At 33.4% G+C, this 19,456-nt stretch overlaps 1 protein-coding gene across 1 annotated transcript in view; it reads left to right on the forward strand.

Moving 5' to 3' along the window:
* The first annotated feature begins 480 nt into the window (after positions 1–480).
* The window catches only part of LOC141820577 (protein MOR1), a 31,831-nt gene continuing 12,855 nt past the window's right edge, over positions 481–19,456 (forward strand). Inside the window, exons 1-34 of the mRNA XM_074707908.1 lie at positions 481–715; positions 899–1,004; positions 1,076–1,199; positions 6,995–7,074; positions 7,166–7,343; positions 7,411–7,475; positions 9,936–10,018; positions 10,147–10,232; positions 10,332–10,445; positions 10,763–10,882; positions 12,659–12,761; positions 13,670–13,806; positions 13,913–13,978; positions 14,073–14,190; positions 14,290–14,330; positions 15,295–15,366; positions 15,447–15,542; positions 15,736–15,841; positions 16,113–16,225; positions 16,310–16,397; positions 16,548–16,666; positions 16,747–16,854; positions 16,928–17,033; positions 17,103–17,182; positions 17,265–17,414; positions 17,505–17,580; positions 17,664–17,788; positions 17,878–17,988; positions 18,069–18,218; positions 18,296–18,370; positions 18,462–18,543; positions 18,622–18,743; positions 18,818–18,919; positions 19,009–19,083. Coding sequence (XP_074564009.1) covers positions 553–715; positions 899–1,004; positions 1,076–1,199; positions 6,995–7,074; positions 7,166–7,343; positions 7,411–7,475; positions 9,936–10,018; positions 10,147–10,232; positions 10,332–10,445; positions 10,763–10,882; positions 12,659–12,761; positions 13,670–13,806; positions 13,913–13,978; positions 14,073–14,190; positions 14,290–14,330; positions 15,295–15,366; positions 15,447–15,542; positions 15,736–15,841; positions 16,113–16,225; positions 16,310–16,397; positions 16,548–16,666; positions 16,747–16,854; positions 16,928–17,033; positions 17,103–17,182; positions 17,265–17,414; positions 17,505–17,580; positions 17,664–17,788; positions 17,878–17,988; positions 18,069–18,218; positions 18,296–18,370; positions 18,462–18,543; positions 18,622–18,743; positions 18,818–18,919; positions 19,009–19,083 — 3,540 coding nt within the window. The 5' untranslated portion in view covers positions 481–552. The remainder of the gene's footprint in view (positions 716–898; positions 1,005–1,075; positions 1,200–6,994; positions 7,075–7,165; positions 7,344–7,410; positions 7,476–9,935; positions 10,019–10,146; positions 10,233–10,331; positions 10,446–10,762; positions 10,883–12,658; positions 12,762–13,669; positions 13,807–13,912; positions 13,979–14,072; positions 14,191–14,289; positions 14,331–15,294; positions 15,367–15,446; positions 15,543–15,735; positions 15,842–16,112; positions 16,226–16,309; positions 16,398–16,547; positions 16,667–16,746; positions 16,855–16,927; positions 17,034–17,102; positions 17,183–17,264; positions 17,415–17,504; positions 17,581–17,663; positions 17,789–17,877; positions 17,989–18,068; positions 18,219–18,295; positions 18,371–18,461; positions 18,544–18,621; positions 18,744–18,817; positions 18,920–19,008; positions 19,084–19,456) is intronic.

Here is a 19,456-nt window from a genome sequence, read left to right on the forward strand (position 1 = left end):
GTGCCACTCACTATTTCTTCCTTTTCATGAATTCTTGACTTACCTGTCTTACCTACCATGAAAGCATCAAACTGGCCCTACGATGGGGCCCTTCTCATCCCACGACCTCCACTTGGTAACTTTCCAGGTCAAATCGAAATGGGCCGTCGCCTTCAGGCGAGGAGAACGCTCCGCCCCAGTTTAATTCGAATCGAGCGCGACGTGGCCCCACCGCGCACGTGCGAGGGCTCGCTCGGTTGCAATTCCGAACCAAAACCTAGCGGATCCCACGTGCCGACGCCCAGACAAATCTCCGGTCTCGCCTCTCTCCCTCTCGTCTCCAACCCATTTCTCTCTCTCGCTTTATTATTATTTTTTCTTTTGTTTTCTTTCCCTTTCTTCGCACTCGCTCGCCGGCGAAGAGATCAGAGAGGGGAGGGGGAGGAGAGGCAAAACCCTCGTCTGTGCGTTCCGATCGCTATTCCTACTGGTACGCCAGCATTTGCTGGAAGGTGAGGTAGGGTAGAAAGAAGGAAGGGAGAGGGGGTAGATAGCGGCGCGGGCGTCGGAGAGATGTCGACGGAGGAAGAGAAGTTGCTGAAGGAGGCGAAAAAGCTTCCATGGGAGGATCGGCTCCTTCATAAGAACTGGAAGGTGCGAAACGAAGCCAACATCGATCTGGCCGCCGTTTGTGACTCTGTTACCGATCCGAAGGATCCGCGCCTCAGGGAGTTCGGTAAACCCTGATCCTTTCTCGATCCGAGTCGTTCGCTTTTCCTTTTTTCTGTGTGCGTTTCCGCCTGATTCATGTTTTTTTTTTGCTGGTCCGAGTGGTGACTTTTGGTTATTTTTTAATCGTCGGTACTTAATCTGAGCGAAGCTATTAGGTTTTGATTTGTTTTGAAATTCTTGTGATTAGGCCCTTTCTTCAGAAAGACAGTGGCCGACTCCAATGCGCCAGTGCAGGAGAAGGCGCTTGATGCCCTGATTGCATTTTTACGTGCAGCCGACGCGGATGCGGGAAGGTGAATGCTTTTTTCTCTGTGATCGACACTTAACCTACTAATTGGTTAACGAATTTGTTGTTTTAATTTAGGTTCGCGAAGGAAGTTTGTGATTCCATTGTTTCAAAATGTCTCACCGGTAGACCAAAGACGGTTGAAAAAGCTCAGGCAGCCTTTCTCTTGTGGATCGAGTTGGAGGCAACAGAAGTGTTCTTGGTATGAAGATAATAACTTCCGTAGATGCTCTTCCAATGTTCTAAATATATTAAATTGGTTGTGAGGCAGGAATTGAAACCATGTCTCTTATCGTTGTGTTACATTTCCTGCATATGTGATACTTTTCCCTCTTTTCTTGCATGGTTTCTCTTAGCGTGCATCTTCAAGTTCATCACATTCTTCTAATTTGTCATACATCTCTAAGCCTAATAATACAGAATCTTGTACATTTTTGTAATGTCTTTGTTAAACCTATTTCTATGTGTCTGAGCCTGGAAACAAAAAATACTCAAATTTCTCAAGATATATTAAATCTGTATTCAGCACTTTTAATTATGGTTAATATATTAAATCTGTATTCAGCACTTTTAATCTGTATTCATGATTAGGGTTTGTCAATCTGATTATGGGTTTCAGGAGTCACAAATATAATATCAAATATCATGATAGCTGAATTATTATATTAGATTTTCGTTGGCAATGCAATGCCATCTACGTTGTTTGTGTAGGATATAGAATTAGAGAAGAGGATTCTAAGTAATCATTTCTACAATTTATTCATTATGCACTTGCTAAATCAATGTTAAGAAAACTACTTTTGGAAATGTAATATCCACCGGCATTTGTTCTAACTGGATCTCAGTTGGTTAGCCAATAGAATGGGAGAGTTCATCTCCAGACATTTGGAGCAGAATATTTGGATTGGATTCCTTCTTTTCTGCCTGGAAAGAGTATAACACTGGGGATGAGCATAACAATCAGATTTTGAGTTGGGAGTAGGTCAGATATGAATTTTGTGTGAAGTCAGTGTACCTTCCTACCCTAATTTGATTCAACATATTCATATCGTGGCAAGCTTGAACATTGACGATAGATCATGAGAACATGAGTCATTGCGGCTTGTCAAGAAATATGGTGCATCTTAACTTGTTCAGTTTGTGATCTTTTTTTTTCTCTAATCATTTTTTTTAGGCTAACAAGGGACTCCACATTTTCTTTCAGTAAAGTGGTAGGAACATCTGTCAAGAGGATATCATTTTTGAAAGACTTGTGCAATTTCTATGGGTTTGCTTGTGTAGGTTAAGGCATGAAGCCTCCCTTAGGATCTTGATCACATTGATCATATTTAGCTCTAAGTTCTGTTCTCAAGTAGATTTTAATGCCAACCGACAAAGAATATTTGTTAAACTGCCTTTAAGTTGTCTATATCTACAACACAATTGGAGCACAACAAAAATTATGAGTGAATCTTCTATGCAATAGTACTCCAATCTTTAATGTCACACAAATGCTTTCACTTGTTTGAGTTCCATCACGTGTAGGGCATTGTAGTTTGGATTAAAGCACTTCTCTTTGATAATGCTCAAATGATTCCTCTCCATTTTGCCAGGTGGTGGATAGAGTTTTCTCAATTCCTATCATATGTGTAGTAACATGGTTTAAAATCTTGTACCATGTCGAGCAAAACAGTTGAAACATATTGTTCTGATAAATTATCAAAATTCGATATTACTTGAAGTCGAGATAATGTCTCCTGTGTCATTGTGTCACTCATATCGATGAATGTCATTTCATGTCAACTCTTGATACCTCTTGACATGCAAAAATTGAGATAATGTTGTTATTTTTTATATTTTGTAGTTTATCTCCATAGAGAATAATGTCAAAATCATAACATTCCAGATGGAAAGCTAAAGCTATATAATAATTAAACTTAACTATATAATAGTTATTTTTTTCCTTTTTCATCTCTAATTCTTTCTTCCTTCCACTTCCAATTTACTATTGCGATCGTACATTAGAATGTTATACCGAAATAATATCGTTCTAATTGAAGACCGAAGCATTGGCATGGTTGAGATTTTGAACCTGTGTAATAATGGTTGGAATTTTGTTCCAAGTAACACAAGAGTGTAAGGGAAACACACTAGTGCCACTTCTCTCTCTCTCTCTCTATCTTTACATTTTTGTGGTTATTTTGCCATGTAATAATGGGCAAAATATTTGGCATAGGGATTGCCAATGTGAAAATTTGGTTTAAGTTACCGAGTCTAAAAAAAAATTAACTCAGCTTGATTTGAGTTTAAAATTTTAAACTATATGAAATGTAAGCATAAAACTTAATAAACTACCTAATTAAGAATAGTAAATTATCTCCAATTGGCCATCTCCTCAAAATCTATAGTATATATTAAAAGTTGTGCGCACAACTTGACTTCCTATTTTGTAGTGATGTATTTAAGCTTTAAAATTAATGGACAATAAAAAACCTCTATTTATTTTAATTCAATAAATTAAGCATGGTTCTTTACCACCCAATTAATGTAGTACGAATTCTCAACATAATTGCCGACTACTGGATGCATAAAGCTTTGAGTACTCATTAGCGAAGTAAGAATACAATTCTCATTTACTAATGTTACTCCAATGCTTGAATTTTTCTTCATGCCCATATTTTTGAATTTGCTTCAAATTAGTTAATTATTTTTCATTATTAAAATTTTCACTATTTATCAGTAAAATATAATTTTCTTACTTAATAAGATATTCTTGTTGGTACAATATAATCAAAACCCTTGTTTTAAATCTAGTATCGTGTCAGTTGAACGGTCGAAATGTATCGTTTTGGTAAATTATTGAAACTCAATACCACTTAGCATAGATAGTGTCTCATTCCGATGTTTTATCTCCTTCCTCCTTTAACCTCCAATCTGTCTCTGACACTGTATCGAAATGTTGGCACGATACTGAAATAGTATCGTTCCAACTAAAGATTGAAACTCTAGCACAGTTCGAGAGTTTGAACCTTGCTCAAAATACTCTCCATGTTTATATTCTGCTCATTCTACATCTAAAGTTTTAATATTATACAAGTATCCTATGAGATGTTGGTAAATCCTATTAATTTACCTCTTAATAGCTTTAAGAATTTTAGAATGGTGAGAATAGTTTTTGATATTAAACTTTTGGGGCTAACTTAATAGAGTAAAAAATTTAATGATAAATAATATTCTTATGTAAGATATTTTTAACTAAGTAAGCAATAATGCTAAGATAATTCTCTCATTTATATTTTATGTATAACATGCAATGTAAGGATCATCAAGTCATTTAGATAATGATCATTAGTTATTTACAATGACATTCCAAGTTGCAACACTTTCATTTTCCCTTCCCAAATCCTTATTTTCTCGCTAACTCAGATAATTAACCCAATTTACTTATTGTTTTTTACATGAACTAAAAACTTGTTAATTGATCCAACCCAAATCAAGTGGGCAAGTCCATACTTCAATTCTCTTTCATTCATAGTTGTCAAAGTTGTATTAGGATTGGGATTGGATAGTAAAACAAAACAAAGATTAGTTTTATCGGATTAGGATATGTGAAATCATAATGGACAAATTTTTTTTAAAGAGAAAGATATAATAAAATCATTTTGTATATACGATTATAACAAATATAAAATCTTGAGAAGCATGACTATTACATTTCATTACATATCTGATCATTTGTAATACAATAGATAAATAATATCATATTTACAAATATAAAATTAATATAAAAATAGATTGTAAACAATAATAAAATTGTTTTTTTTGTTTAGGTTACTCAATAACACTAGTTTGTTAGTGGATTTTTTAAATAAAAGTTTTATTATTTAATATTCATTTAATATAGGATTTAGTTGGGTCTTTAACTACATTTAGATCTTTTTAAGTTAAAGGAAGATTAGTTTTAGAATTATTGTTGATTGAGAGATATTATTTCATTCTCTCTTGATTCACAATAACTCTATCGATGCATGATAACCTCACTTATCAATAATGAGCTAGAGAAATATGATGTGGTATCATCCTCAGTGAGTGAAACTCTCTTCCCTGCCTATATGATTTCTTTGAGAATCAACCTGGATTAAAGGAAGGCTTTGCTCAAGGTTTTAAAATCATCTCAATTTGACTAAATTTTAACTTGATTTCATTCATTTTCTTTCTTAATCTGATCAAACTTTAATGGTTTCTGTCAATTTCTAATTCAATCTAACTAGTGTCTGTTTATTTTCTAAACTTCTCTAACTTTCTGAATGCTGATCTTTCTGAAAAACTTGGATCTGTCATTGCGGATACTGATCCAACATAAGCGATCCATGTTGGGCATTTGCCAATTTTGTCAACTATGGATGACATTTTTTGTTGACCTGAAGAACATGATCTTGGTCAAAATTTGGTAAAATAAATTGACCTGAAACTGAGTTGAACTTGGTTGTCATTTGTTGCATAGTTGGTGACGGGCTTTATGGAGCAAAGTTAGTTATAAGGATGACTTTGCCAACACATTATTTGAATTCTGAATAAACCATTCTCAATAATGAGCCTGAATGCAAAAGTGTGCGAGACAACACCTTAATTATAAATTGTGTAAAGTACATTTGTGTCACAATATTCCTAACATGTAAAAACTAACGAGTTTATGAGGCAGTATGTTCAGTCTTGTTTTTTGCTCACTGTCTTGATATAATCCATGATTAGAGCTTGGCCTAGAGGTTGAATTGTTGGATTCCAGGCAAGCTTGAGTCAATTTATTGGTGAAAATATAGGTTTTTTGAAGTGAATGTAGAGGAGAAAATAGAGAACATGCCTTTGAAACTTACAACTATACCAATTTCATTGTTTTAATTTCAAACATATGTTATTTAATAATAGATCCTTAACTGATATCTGATAATATTTTGTTTCTCAGTTCATACTGGTGTATATAATTATAATTAAGGTTAATCACATGTACCTCTTCATTAAGTGTAATCTAGGTATCCATTTTTCAAATCTAAAATCTTTTTGTACCCTCATCAGTTCCATGTGACAATTTAATATGTAAATTGAATCAAATCATAAGAAAAGTTTAGAAAAATATTTTTTGAATTTTTAAAATGTTTTGAATATCTTCTTTTGTTAATTATTATTCAATTTGTAGTGACCTTTAAATTAGGGACTAGAGCAGAAATATTAGACAAGAATACTCTGAAACTCCTAGGGGCATATATAATTTTCCTATATTTAATTTAGCTGAAGTTGGATTTATTTCACTTGATTGTCTTTGGGCAATCATAATCCAGATTAATCTGGACTAGCACGTTGGCCAATCCTGCTAACTGTAATTTTGTCTCATTTCTTGGGACTTGGTTTGGTGGAGTTGCAGTATTAATATGATAATTGATGTTAGTGTTAAGAGTAACATATGGCTATAGTTGGAGTCTTTCTTTGGATGTGGGGATGGACCTGTCTATATGTCGATATATCTTCTTGATTAAACTCAAATTTTAGCATTGTTCCTAGTCTTGTTATTGCAAAGTTGCTTGGGATTTATGTAGGATAGCTTTTTTTTTAAGGTTTTAGTTGGAGTCTTTGTTTGGATGTGGGGATGGAGCTGTCTATATGCCAATATATCTTCTTGATTAAACTCAAATCTTAGCATTGTTTCTAGACTTGTTATTGCAAAGTTGATCTGGATTTTATATAGGATATCTATTTTTTTCTTAATTATGATTGTTCATATATTTATCTGGATCATTACACTTAACTATGCAACTAAATAAGAAAATATTTGATTGACACATCATATACTTGCAAATCTTGAGACTGTGACAATGCTTCTATGTAGTTCTTTTTTTAAAACAAAAAATAATTTTGGTGTTAGTTAGCATATTTTGCTCTTCTTTTTCCTAATGATTTCCTTTTGTTGCTCAAATATTTTTATGAAGGGTAGATAACCTTCTTACCTTCTACTTGGAATGTCAGGAAGCAATGGAGAAAGCAATAAAAAATAAAGTTGCAAAAGCAGTTGTACCTGCTATTGATGTGATGTTTCAGGCTCTTAGGTGTATATCTTTCCCATTCTTAAATTCTGCTTCATTTACTGTAGTTTATGCAAAATCTAAGAATTAATATTCTTTCACTTTCTTACTGCAGTGAATTTGGGGCAAAGGTGGTTCCTCCCAAGAAGATCCTAAAAATGCTTCCTGAACTTTTTGATCACCAAGATCAGAATGTTCGTGCTTCTTCGAAAGGACTTACCCTTGAACTATGTCGGTGGATTGGAAAGGAACCTGTAAAGTCTATTCTCTTTGAAAAAATGCGGGATACTATGGTAAGAGTTTGGCATTTTTAGTTCATGTCTTATGCTTGTACTCATTTCTAATTCTGATTATATAAAGAAAAAAGAGCTAGAGGCAGAGCTTGCTAATGTATCAGGAGTTGCTAGGCCTACTCGGAAAATAAGGTAATTTAGCTATTAGTTAATGATGTTTCTAATCTTTTCTTGCTTTTATTCTTATTATACACACTATGTTTGCTGTAGCGTTGACTTTCTGTAATGAAAATTTGAAATTTCTATATGGAAAGATGACAAGTTTTCCTTTATGAAAAATGTAATAGTTGTTTGGTCATTTTTGATGTTCTTTGGTTTACTTGAAATTGTGGGTGCCTATGATATCTCACTTATTTATGGATACCTGTGGGTCTGAATACTTATTTCTCATCCATAGCGGTAGCAGGTAGTTAATTTTGTTTGGGTTTAGATAAACACGAATATGTAACCCACTGGCATTCCTAATATGTAAGGATTTAACATAAAACATTCAATGCATGTGTATATGTGGTACTAAACTCCACAACACATAACTAATAGCTCTAATAACCCAATAACTAATGCTTACTCCAATACCAACACTCCCCCACAAACTAGGACACAAATAATATCAGTGTCTACTTTGTTACATAGATTAGAAAAAAGCCTAAAAAAGCAACAAAATTGATAAAGACACGATACTTATGTAGTGGCATGAAGACGCAAGAATTTGGATTCATCTTTCAAAGAGTTCATCGCTGGACTGTTTATGAAGCCTGGAGAGAGATATTTGAAGTTAGTTATGATGTTCAAAAGGTCCCACTATAACTCTCTCCAAAGGTCATGCTATGACATTCTTGACTCCCCCCTTAAATTGAAGACTCTACATTGTGAATATGGACGACAATTTGTGTGAGGTTTCAGTTTAAACTAGATATATTAAGGTCCAACATCCACGCTAATAATGGCGAGGTAATAATTGTTGAGTTGACTTGTGAAGATTGATGATTACTCTGAAAGATGAGGATGCCAGAGAGATATTGATTGAAATTCTGATACTACTTGAGAAGAGGATACTTGAAAAGAGAAAGATTACTTCTCTATCTTGTCTTTTTTTTACCTCACCTACAAAATCAATGTTGCTGAATTAAGTGTTAGTGGTTCCAATCATCCAAACATAACACAGAAATTTTAGTAGTAGACTTTGGTTATCAGTCATTTTACTGCAAGAGAAGTAGATGTTAGAAACTATAAACTCAACAAATCTTATCTTAACTCATGCGTATAAAAATGAAATGTATGATAAAATCGAAACTAAAGATCTTAAGGCAAAAAGGAGTAGAAAAAGGAAAATTGGAGGTGAAAGTTGTGGAAAAATAAGTGCTTTAATTCTCTCGTCTTTTTTTTTCTTAATGCTTCTATTTTGATTCACCATGACTATCGGAGGAGGATGGGAAGAAAAGTAGTGCTTATGTCAAGAGATATAGGGAAGACAATTGTGGTTTATTATGACCGAGAAAGGAGGGAGGGGGGGGGGGGGGGGGGAATGAGAAAATTTTGTTAGTGGAGAAAAGAGTGGAAGAAAATTAAGGTTTATGATGGAGGAGAATGAGGAAAAGAAAACTAGGTTTGTGACAATTAATAAAGAAAATCCTAATCCTAGAAGAGGAACCGGCTCTAGTACTAAAGTTGAGAGGATGAAATATTGTATTAGTATTGATAGTAAGAGGCAACTTTTGCATGATATAATTTTTTATGATTCAACATAATACCTTATAGGCCTCATAACTAATTATTCAGTCATATTAATGACTTATTAATTGTCATGCAATATATTTAAGACTATGAGCTTTAACAAAAAATGTTTCTAATGACTAAAGTATTATGCATGGGGCATTTATTTGCTTGCCAGTTAGAAACTTCTCAATATTTTTTTACCAGAAAGTATATTTAATCTATTTTCAACTGGTTTATGAACAAATAGTCCTTGCAGATTGCAATGCATGGCTTAAACTAAGAATCTGGGATATTCAATTCATAATCAACTTTTAGACCATCACTCGTCTAACCAAATATGGCTTAGCAATATGCTCATCAGTTATGCAGTACTTCCTCCAAATCTAGTACTAGCAAAGTTAGTTTATCTTGATTCTTTAATAAAAAGTTTATATTCTTAAAATTTCTTTTAAGGTAACCTTTAGCTCTTCCAAGCCTGAATATTTAAATTTGTAGTTCAAGATTTACATAAGGGAAAGTTCTGTTCCCCTAATGTTTTCCCCGATGCACAGTCCCCCCCCCCCTTTCCCCTAAACTCAAAACTTGCAGCTTGATGTTCAAAAATGAATCCATTTTGACTTTGGTCCTTGATCACAAGTTGGAATGCCACTAGCTGTACACATGTATTTGCTTATTGGTTGAAATATCATTCTCATTTAAAAATCTAATGGCCATGTGAGAATCATACAAGGAGGGGGACTTCATTTCTGAGACTACTTACAGTTTAAGATGCACTTCATGTATGTGTGTGTATAAAATGATCATTTTGCAATATGTACATACTATGATGTTAGTTTGTGTATTTTATTAGAATAATAATTTTAAAGTGTTTTTTAGATCTGAACAAGACAAGGAACCTGAACAAGAAGTTGCTTCTGAAACAATGGCTGCTGGTGCTCCTGAAGAATCTATAACAGATGGTTAGGAAGAGTTTGGTTATTAATAGCTACCTAACAAATTCTGCTAGTAATTTAATTAAGTTTTTCCTTATGATATGTTTTTGTTTCACTTTGACTGTTACATTGTGTTAATGTGACTTATCTTCCAGTCCCTCAGGAAATCGATGAATACGAGCTTGTTGATCCTGTTGATATTTTGACGCCTTTGGATAAGTCTGGATTTTGGAATGGAGTGGTTAGTGTTTTTGCTTGCATTGCTTCTGCCTTTAGAAAATCCTACTGTTGGGTTTTTTCTTGCATTAGTGATAATGGATATGCCACTATCTGTTTCTAGAAAGCTACTAAATGGTCTGAAAGAAGGGATGCTGTTGGTGAACTTACTAAGCTTGCTTCAACTAAAAGAATTGCTCCTGGTGACTTTTCTGAAGTCTGTCGAACACTTAAAAAGGTATATTTTGTATCATCTTAAACTTCATGTCTTTACCAACACATTTTAAATATATTTTTCTTGAGTTTTTTTATCGGCATTCTGGGTTAGGATTTATTTACTTGTCATTGGTGTTGTACCCTAGAACACGAGCATCAGCATGCTTTCTTCGGTCTTTTTTTATGCAGCTCAAGTTATTGAATGTGCTAGTCTCTAGTTGGTGTCATCCTTGTGCTTTTTTATTACCCTTTTAGACTTGTGGCTTTAATTATGGCATTGTTTGCTAAGGTAACAGTTGTTCTTCATTAATCTTATTGTACCCTTTACTGTGGTTTCAGCTTGTTACAGATGTGAATCTCGCTGTTTCAGTAGAGGCAATTCAAGCAATAGGAAATTTGGCCAAAGGTCTGAGAAATCATTTTGCTGCAAGCTCAAGATATCTGTTGCCTATTCTACTTGTAAGTTATTGTAGTTCTTGTCTTGTCCATTTTTACAAAACTGGTTCCACTATGCTTTTATTGTTGGATGCAAGGTTATCAAATTAGGCTTGTATTGTGAATCATTTTGGTGAATTACAAATCGTGACTCTTATCAAACAGTGAATCAGAAAGCTTGGATAAAAAGATAAAATCTGTTGAAAATAATTTTACTTTAGCCAAGAAAGTTTTGATACCTAGAGGTATGTAAAATAATATAATATTTTAATAGCATTATAGAATAGAAAGAGTAAGTTAATCTTGATCCATAACAGTGTACATCCTCCACTAGTAACAATACACAAATTCTTATTATTTTATTTCATTAATAATTAAAATAAAATATGAGCAATAGAAAACTTCCTCTTCAAATACAACTTAGAATTTAGATATGATATAACCTTCTTAAGTCAGTATTGATTTTGCCTTAATTGTTATTCTATGTGTTAACGTGAAATTTTATTTTTCTCAACCATTGTTAGGGGTCAGGTTCACATGACCTATTGTGGAATTTTATCTATATTTGATTTTTTTATCTATTCCATGTTAACTTTGATATTTTACTCTTTGGCCATTTTACTAATATCGCACCATATGAAATTCATCAATTTTCTTGTACTATAATAAGTTTGGTTTAATTTCTAGCAAATTGTGTATTTTTAATATAATTTTTTAATGGGTTAGTTTTACTTTTATTCAGTTAAATTTCTTTTAGATTATTTTCTTTCTTAGTTTTAAAGTTTGACAAAATAAAATTCACAGTGAATCATGTTAAATTGAATTAAATTTTCACAGTTGTTTTTACTTCTCATTCATATGTAAGAATAGTATTGATTATATGTGAACTGTATCACGAATTGTGAATCATATGGTTCTAATACCTATGTTTGGATGTGTTATGTTATTTTGGCGCAAAGTTATTTGTTATTAAATTCTTGGAGAGCTGATGCTGTATAACATATAGCGAGTAATATATGTGTTGTGATAACTTACAAATGATTATTAGTTTGATGGAATATGTTTTAATAGATTGAAAAGTTTATAAAAGGGAGGACTTATTATGCATAATATAACTAAAATCAAGGCAAAGATGCAAAGCTTAAATCATGCAAAAAATTAGAATATAAAAGCCAATGATATTTATGGAATTACTAAAGCTAGGAAATAGAATTTAGAGGTTTGAGTAATATTAGAATATAAAAGATTAAAATTGGAAGGTTTATGTTGACAATAAAGTAATCAAGGAGAAATTAATTTACTAGTTATATAAATAAATTTCCCTAGTCAAATTAGTAGATGAAATTGTGCTAATTAGTACTTGTATAAATAGAACATACCCAATGGTTTAATTGAGGAGAGAAACTTTAGAAACTAAGGATTTGAATTAGAAAGGATAATGTATTAATTGTTGTTTGAACGATAGAAAAGAAGTGGAGGAACATTTATGATGGATAGTTATGTAATCTTTCTAAGAATCTTGGATTTTTAATTTGACAAATGAAATTGCTCCTTTTTGCTTATACTGAAGTAGATAAGGGAATTGGTTGCTTTCTTTTCTCCCTTTTATCATCTGGGCTCCCTTGCTCTCGAGTGGACTCAAAATAAATGTTGGCTCATATATTTGGAATGTAAATTTATGTTTGTTATCATCTTTGCTGGTTCAAGATTGTTTTTTTTTTACATAGGCTTTCTAATTCCTACTTAAATTATGTTTCAAATTGTCATTCTAATCATCATACAAATTTAATTTTTTTTCAGGAAAAGTTGAAGGAGAAAAAGCCGACTTTGACTGATGCTTTGACTCAAACTCTTCAGGCGATGCACAAGTCTGGATGCTTAATGTTGGCTGATGTTATTGAAGGTAATTCTTGTCTTACAACCAACATATGGCACAATTCTGTGTGTCACATCTGATGCATGAATCGTTTATATTTTTAAATTTGTGTATTTTTTTCAATTAGTAAATACCAACAATGGCTATATTTATACCGATTCCAAACTAATTCCTAATTTTTTCAGCCACTCTATCATGCTAAGTCTATGCACTTGTTTTGAATAACCAATGTTTCCATGTTTGTATTTTGATGATGGATGTTCAGTAACTTTTCTATTTTTAACCTTTATGTTTGATCAGATAGGGAATCTGTACTTGAATCCTTTGTCATTCTCTTGAAAATGAATAAGTTTTCTTTGACTAGGTTTAACTATTGCATCTAAGACAGACCATACAACTGTCTGTTTTTTTTTTTAATTATGCAGCAGAAGGTTGATGGCGTTCTATCAGCTAATCCCTATTACCTTTATGTTTTTTGTGGTGAAACTAATAATTCATATGGTTTGTGATTAAATTAGTAACTCATTGTCATCATCAGCAGCTTTCTGAATAACAACTGCTTTTTAGTCATGCAGCATAGAAATTAAGCCATATTACCTAAATCTTTCATGATGAAATTTACTTCTTTCATCACCATCATTATGGTTTTTCCCAGCGACTTAGGGTTGGCTGCATTAGTCATATCCCTCCATCATGATCATTAGCTTTCAGAACGACCAACTTTTATTATGAAACAGATGGTGGATTTGCATTCTAAGTTTAACCTTTATTATCTATATGTTTCCATTATGAAATTAGTAACTCAAAATTGTTTGTTCTCTTGATATCTGTTATGAATGCCGATATGGAGCTTCAACTTGTTACCTGACAAGTTATATTGGATGTTTTTAATGTGGAACAATCTTTTGTTTGAATGTATCTTGTTTTCATTACAGATGTAAAAGTGGCTGTAAAAAATAAGGTTCCACTTGTGCGCTCGTTGACACTGAATTGGGTCACCTTTTGCATTGAGACAAATAATAAAGCTACTATTCTTAAATTGCACAAGGATTTTGTGCCTATGTTTTTGGAGGTCAGCAAGAGAATGTTTTGTTTATTCTTAAAACAAAACATGGCTTAGTTAACTAATTGTGGAAATTGTGGATATTTATTTGTGATTCTTTTGTAAAAATTTGAAGAGCCTCAATGATGGGACCCCTGAAGTGAGAGATGCAGCTTTTGCTTCATTAGCGGCTATTGCTAAGGTACAAGAGAAATGCTTATTTTTCCCCCCACCAGTGGATAAAATTATTAGATTATATTCAGAATTTTTCTAACCTTGTATTTTAATTCTTTAAGATGGTTGGCATGAGACCCTTAGAAAGGTCATTAGAGAAACTTGATGAGGTTAGGAAAAAGAAGTTATCTGATATTATTGGAGGCCCTGGTAGTGGTGAGGCCCTAACCTCAGGATCAGGTTTGAATATTTTCTGATGTTCGTGACAAATCCAATAGTTTTTTATGAGTTTTTTTTCTTCTGATTTTAACATTCTTAATTTCTACTGTGTTTATCCAGCTCCACCCTCTAATTCAAGTACCAGCTTATCTGGTCCTGGGGTGAGTCTATTTTTTATTTTATTTTTTATGACAGTGATCAACATTTCTTCTCCTAAATTTCCACTTTGTCACCATCTTGTCACTTGCAGTAATTACTTATAACTTTGTTTTCTTGATAGTCATTATCTTAGTTTACCAATAAACTAAATAATTGAATGAGAAATTCTTATTTTGATGCTAGTATGATATTTCAACACAGTAAAGAAATAAAGAGCAATTTTGAGTAACTACATTGAAGAGAGAAGAGGAAAAAGTCAATTTGCATTCACCAAGTATCATATAGAAGCTTTGTATTTTATGCTACTGTAGTATCTCAAAAGATTATATAATTTTAGGAGCTTTGAACCTAATGGCTTTAAACTATGATTTTTATTTCTCGTTACACTATCATCAGAATTGTTCCTTTCTCGACCTTATGGATCAATAAACGATCTAGAAGCCTTGAAGTCATTTCCTTGACACTTTCTGTTTTCACTACATATACATTCAGCCAGGAAGATTTCTTAAATTTTCTGGTTTATGAATTAGTTCCTGGATGTGTTTTCTCTTTCAAATTGATCAACTTTTGTGACATGACAGAATTATAAATTTCCTTTTCATTGAATATAGTCATATGACTTGTTTTTTGTTTGCTAATTGACTAAATTAGGTGAAGCTCCGAGGCTGTATCATGCATATTTCTGTTCATCTGTTTGATACTTGAATCATGTATATGCGGATATATATCTTTAATTTACACATTAAGCTATTTTGATCATGTTGCCATAATTCTGTCATTTTGGCTTATATATATCTATATATTTGTGTGCTGTGTGTATGTGTGTGTGAACATGTGCAGCCATAATTACCATTTCCCTGCTGCTTTTTGTTGAAGTACTCAACCACATTAATGATTACAATATATAGCTAATTAGCCATCATGTGGGAGAGCCTAATTTTTGTTCCTTAAAATGACCTTTTATAGGGCACGGATAACTCATTCGTAAGGCGGTCTGCTGCTAGCATGCTTAGTGGGAAGAAATCTGCCCAAGCATTGGTGAGTTGTGATATTAATATATAACAAATGATTTTCATATCCAACTAGTGAAGTGCAATTTGACTGAATATCTTTTTTAGCCCGCTACTAAGAAAAGCATTGTTACAAAGCCGTGTGTGAAAAAGGCGGATGGGGTGGGACAATCAAAGGCTTTTGTTGAGATTGAAGATGTTGAGGTAATTAGTCTCAGCAAAACTCCATATCCTTTTTTTTTCGGATTAAAGATATCCTGTGTTCTTTTACATAGAATCTGATCAAAGAAAGAGAAAAAGCTATGTAGAATAATTTTTTAATGAATCTTTTGGGTAGATTTGTTGCTAATACTCTGTTCTATGTTATCTCATTTCAAATTTACATGATCCATAATAGCCTGGTGAAATGAGTTTAGAAGAAATTGAAGGAAGATTGGGATCGCTTGTAAAAATGGAAATTATCTCTGAACTAAAAAGTAGCATTTGGAAGGAAAGGCTAGAAGGTAATGAATCCCTCTTTCTTGTTATTATTAATTTTAGTTGTCTAGTCTATCTATATGGTGTCCATTCAAATAGAACGATAATCATAAATTATGTTGCCAATTTGAATAACATGTTTCATTGTATTATAACTCCATAACTATCAATTCCAAAGTAGTATAACCTAGAAGTTTTTCATTGCTTTGTCATAATTCAGATCATGTGGTCAAATTAATCATTGCTAAACTGATGCTGGTAAGCACAGTGACACTGACCAAGATACATCTTTTTCAGCTATTGGCTTTTTTAAGCAGGAAATTGAGAATCTTCAGGATCTTGATCAATATGCTGAGATCTTGATTCGGTTTTTATGTGTTGTACCTGGATGGAGTGAGAAAAACGTACAGGTAACATACCAATGTAGAAATTACAAAAAGATAGTTATTGACTTTTATACACCTGTTAAAAGATTTAACATGTTTATGGGACAGGTCCAACAACAAGTCATTGATGTCATTACTTACATAGCTTCCACTGTGAAAAAATTTCCAAAGCGATGTGTGGTGCTGTGCCTTTTGGGTATGGAGCAACCATTTATATTTCCTTGACTTTCCTGGATCTAAGTCAAAATTTTTCCTGAATGAGTTGCTTCAATGCAGGCTCTCCCATTCAAATTTGCCATTGTAGTTAGATTTGAATTTTATGGATATTTGATCTAGTGGGTCTGAGGGATGTTTCTTGTTGGCAGGCATAACGAAAGGGCTGCTGATATTAAAACACGTAATCAAGCAATGAAATGCCTTACCGTTTTTTCTGAGGCAGTTGGTCCAGGATTTATTTTTGATAGAGTAAGGAATTTGATTTGTTTTTACAATTATTATTATTTTATTTGTATAAGCTCTTACAAGATGCTTTGCTAATGTTCAAGCTCTACAAAATCATGAAAGAGCACAAGAATCCCAAGGTTTCCAGTGAAGGCATTTCATGGATGGTATCTGCAGTTGAAGACTTTGGAATTGCCCATATAAAGTTAAAGGTGCTATTGGAATCTTTTTACAGCCTGTGATTCTCACAAAATCCTCTCTCTTCAAAGTAAGTGTTGGTTACAGGATTTAATTGATTTTTGCAAAGAATTCGGGCTGCAATCTGGCACTGCACCAATCAGGAATGTGACTGTCAAACTTATTGGGATCTTACATAAATTTGTAGGCCCAGGTAAAATTCTTTTGACTTTTCAAATAATAATTGTTATGACCATGGGAATCTTAAATTTTGCTTTTTCAGACATTAAAGGTTTTCTGACTGATGTCAAGCCTGCTCTTTTAAGTGCTTTGGATGCTGAGTGTGAAAAGAACCCATATGAGGTAAAATATGAATGATGTGACATGATCTCGTTGTTGGATTTATTTAATTCATCACTATGGCTACTTATTTGGCAATTGACAGGGTGTTGCTGTAGTTCCCAAGAAATTGGTAAAAGTATTGGATTCTGAACTGCCTGCTTCTGCATCTGGATCTGATGGACTTCCTCGTGAGGATATTAGTGCAAAGATAACACCTAATTTGTTGAAGGATCTGGGAAATTCTGACTGGAAAGTATGAGATTCAGATTTATTATCCAATCTTTTTATAATTACTAGCATCTCTGTGTTAATGAAAATTGAATTTGCTTCTCTCAATGTATAGGTTCGTTTGGAATCCATTGAGTCTGTTAATAAAATTCTGGAAGAAGCGCATAAGCGTATCCAACCTGTTGGAACTGGTGTGTGTTTCATCATATTTTCTTTGTTGCTTGGTCACATGATTTGTGAATTCACTTCGTCTATGTTAAATGTTCAATGCCAGTGGAATTGTTTGGTGCTCTTAGGAGCCGCCTATATGATAGTAACAAAAACTTGATAATGTCAACTTTGGCTACTATTGGTGGTCTTGCATCAGCAATGGGCCTTCCTGTTGAGAAATCTAGTAAGGTAGGCAGTCCAATTGAACAAACTGTTTCTAACTATTGATATTCATCCAAGTTACTTTAAATCTAGCACTGCTGCTGTTTCTTGTATAGGGGATCCTGTCGGATGTTTTGAAGTGTCTGGGTGATAATAAGAAGCACATGAGAGAATGCACATTAAATACTTTAGATTCGTGGGTCTTTGCAGTTCACCTTGATAAAATGGTACCTTTGGATCTATGGCTATCTCTTTTGGTTTCTCTCCTTATTGGTTGGTAATATATTTATCTGATGCATTTTTCTAGATTCCGTATATTACAGTCACTCTGGCTGATGCAAAACTTGGCGCTGAGGGACGGAAGGATCTTTTTGATTGGTTAACAAGACATTTGTCAGAGGCAAATGATTTACCTGATGCTTCACAACTTTTTAAGCCAATTGCTACTGCTATGACTGTAAGTCTGAATCACAATTGCATGAGGTGCATTTTCTTTGGATAGAAATACTATATCGAATACATTTCTCTGTTTAGGATAAATCAGTCGATGTTCGCAAGGCTGCCGAGTCTTGTATTGTTGAAGTTCTTAGAGTCTGTGGACAAGAGGCGGTATGTGAACCTTTTTAAAAACCTTTGTTCTCTTCTCTTTACGACAATGATGACGTGGAATATCAACACCTTTTTCCTTCTAATTTTGTAGACTACCAAATGTATGAAGGATCTGAAGGGACCTGGTTTGACAGTTGTACTTGAGCGTTTAAAGCCATCTGGAGTGATTGAAGGTATTTTAATGCACTTCATGTCTCTTAAAAACCCAACCCCAACTCTATTTAATTTATATCCTACTTTGTTGCCTTCAGAATTTTCAGATTCTGCAAGAGTGATTACTGGTGGTCCAGCTTCCAAGTCTACCGTGAAGAATGGAAAGCTAGTATCAAATGTTAGCAATGACCGTAGACCTGGCAGCAAGATGACATCAATGGTATGATCTTCACCCTAGTTGTAAGATAACTTTAAAGCAGATGATGTTTACTTTTGGTATTATTGTTTTGCTAGAGAAATATTCCAACAAGGGCTTCCAAACCTGACGCTTTTGCTTCTGTTCAAGATCTTGCCGTTCAGTCACAGCCTTTATTTAACATTAGAGACTCCAATAAGGTTTGATAAGGGGAAACTATTTATATTTGTCCTTGATAATTCTAACACGTATTCATTTACTTAAAATTTTCTTTCTGAATACTTTGCAGGAAGATAGGGAGAAGCATGTTCCTCGGAGACTTAAGTTTGAGGAGCCACGTCCTGAACAAATTCAGGAGCTGGAGGTTTGTTTCTCAAAAGATCTGATGTTATTTTTATTTATTTTTTCTTTTGACATTGGAGCTTGCTTAAGACTGCTCTAGTGATGGAAGAAAAATGTTTGATAAAAAGTTCCCATCGACATGCTACTGTGTTTGTTTCTTTTTCCTGTACTATTTCTCTCATATCTTTTCTTTCAAGCAGTTGTAGATGCTTATCTCATGAATATGATATGCTTTGTAATTCTTTGAAAATAGTATTTATCTAATCTTCGAAGCAGATGACTGATATTGTAATACATCATCAAGCTGTGCTGGCTACATGGATATTATCACTCCTTTAATACTACAGAAAGCTATCTCAATAGTAAAATTCAAATTAATTAATTAATTTTTTTTT

The sequence above is a fragment of the Curcuma longa genome, unplaced genomic scaffold (assembly GCF_044706935.1).
Source record: "Curcuma longa cultivar G26 ecotype Majalengka, Jawa Barat unplaced genomic scaffold, ITB_CL_G26_1.1 utg509_np1212_2302976_RagTag, whole genome shotgun sequence".
In the NCBI taxonomy this organism is placed as follows: domain Eukaryota; kingdom Viridiplantae; phylum Streptophyta; class Magnoliopsida; order Zingiberales; family Zingiberaceae; genus Curcuma; species Curcuma longa.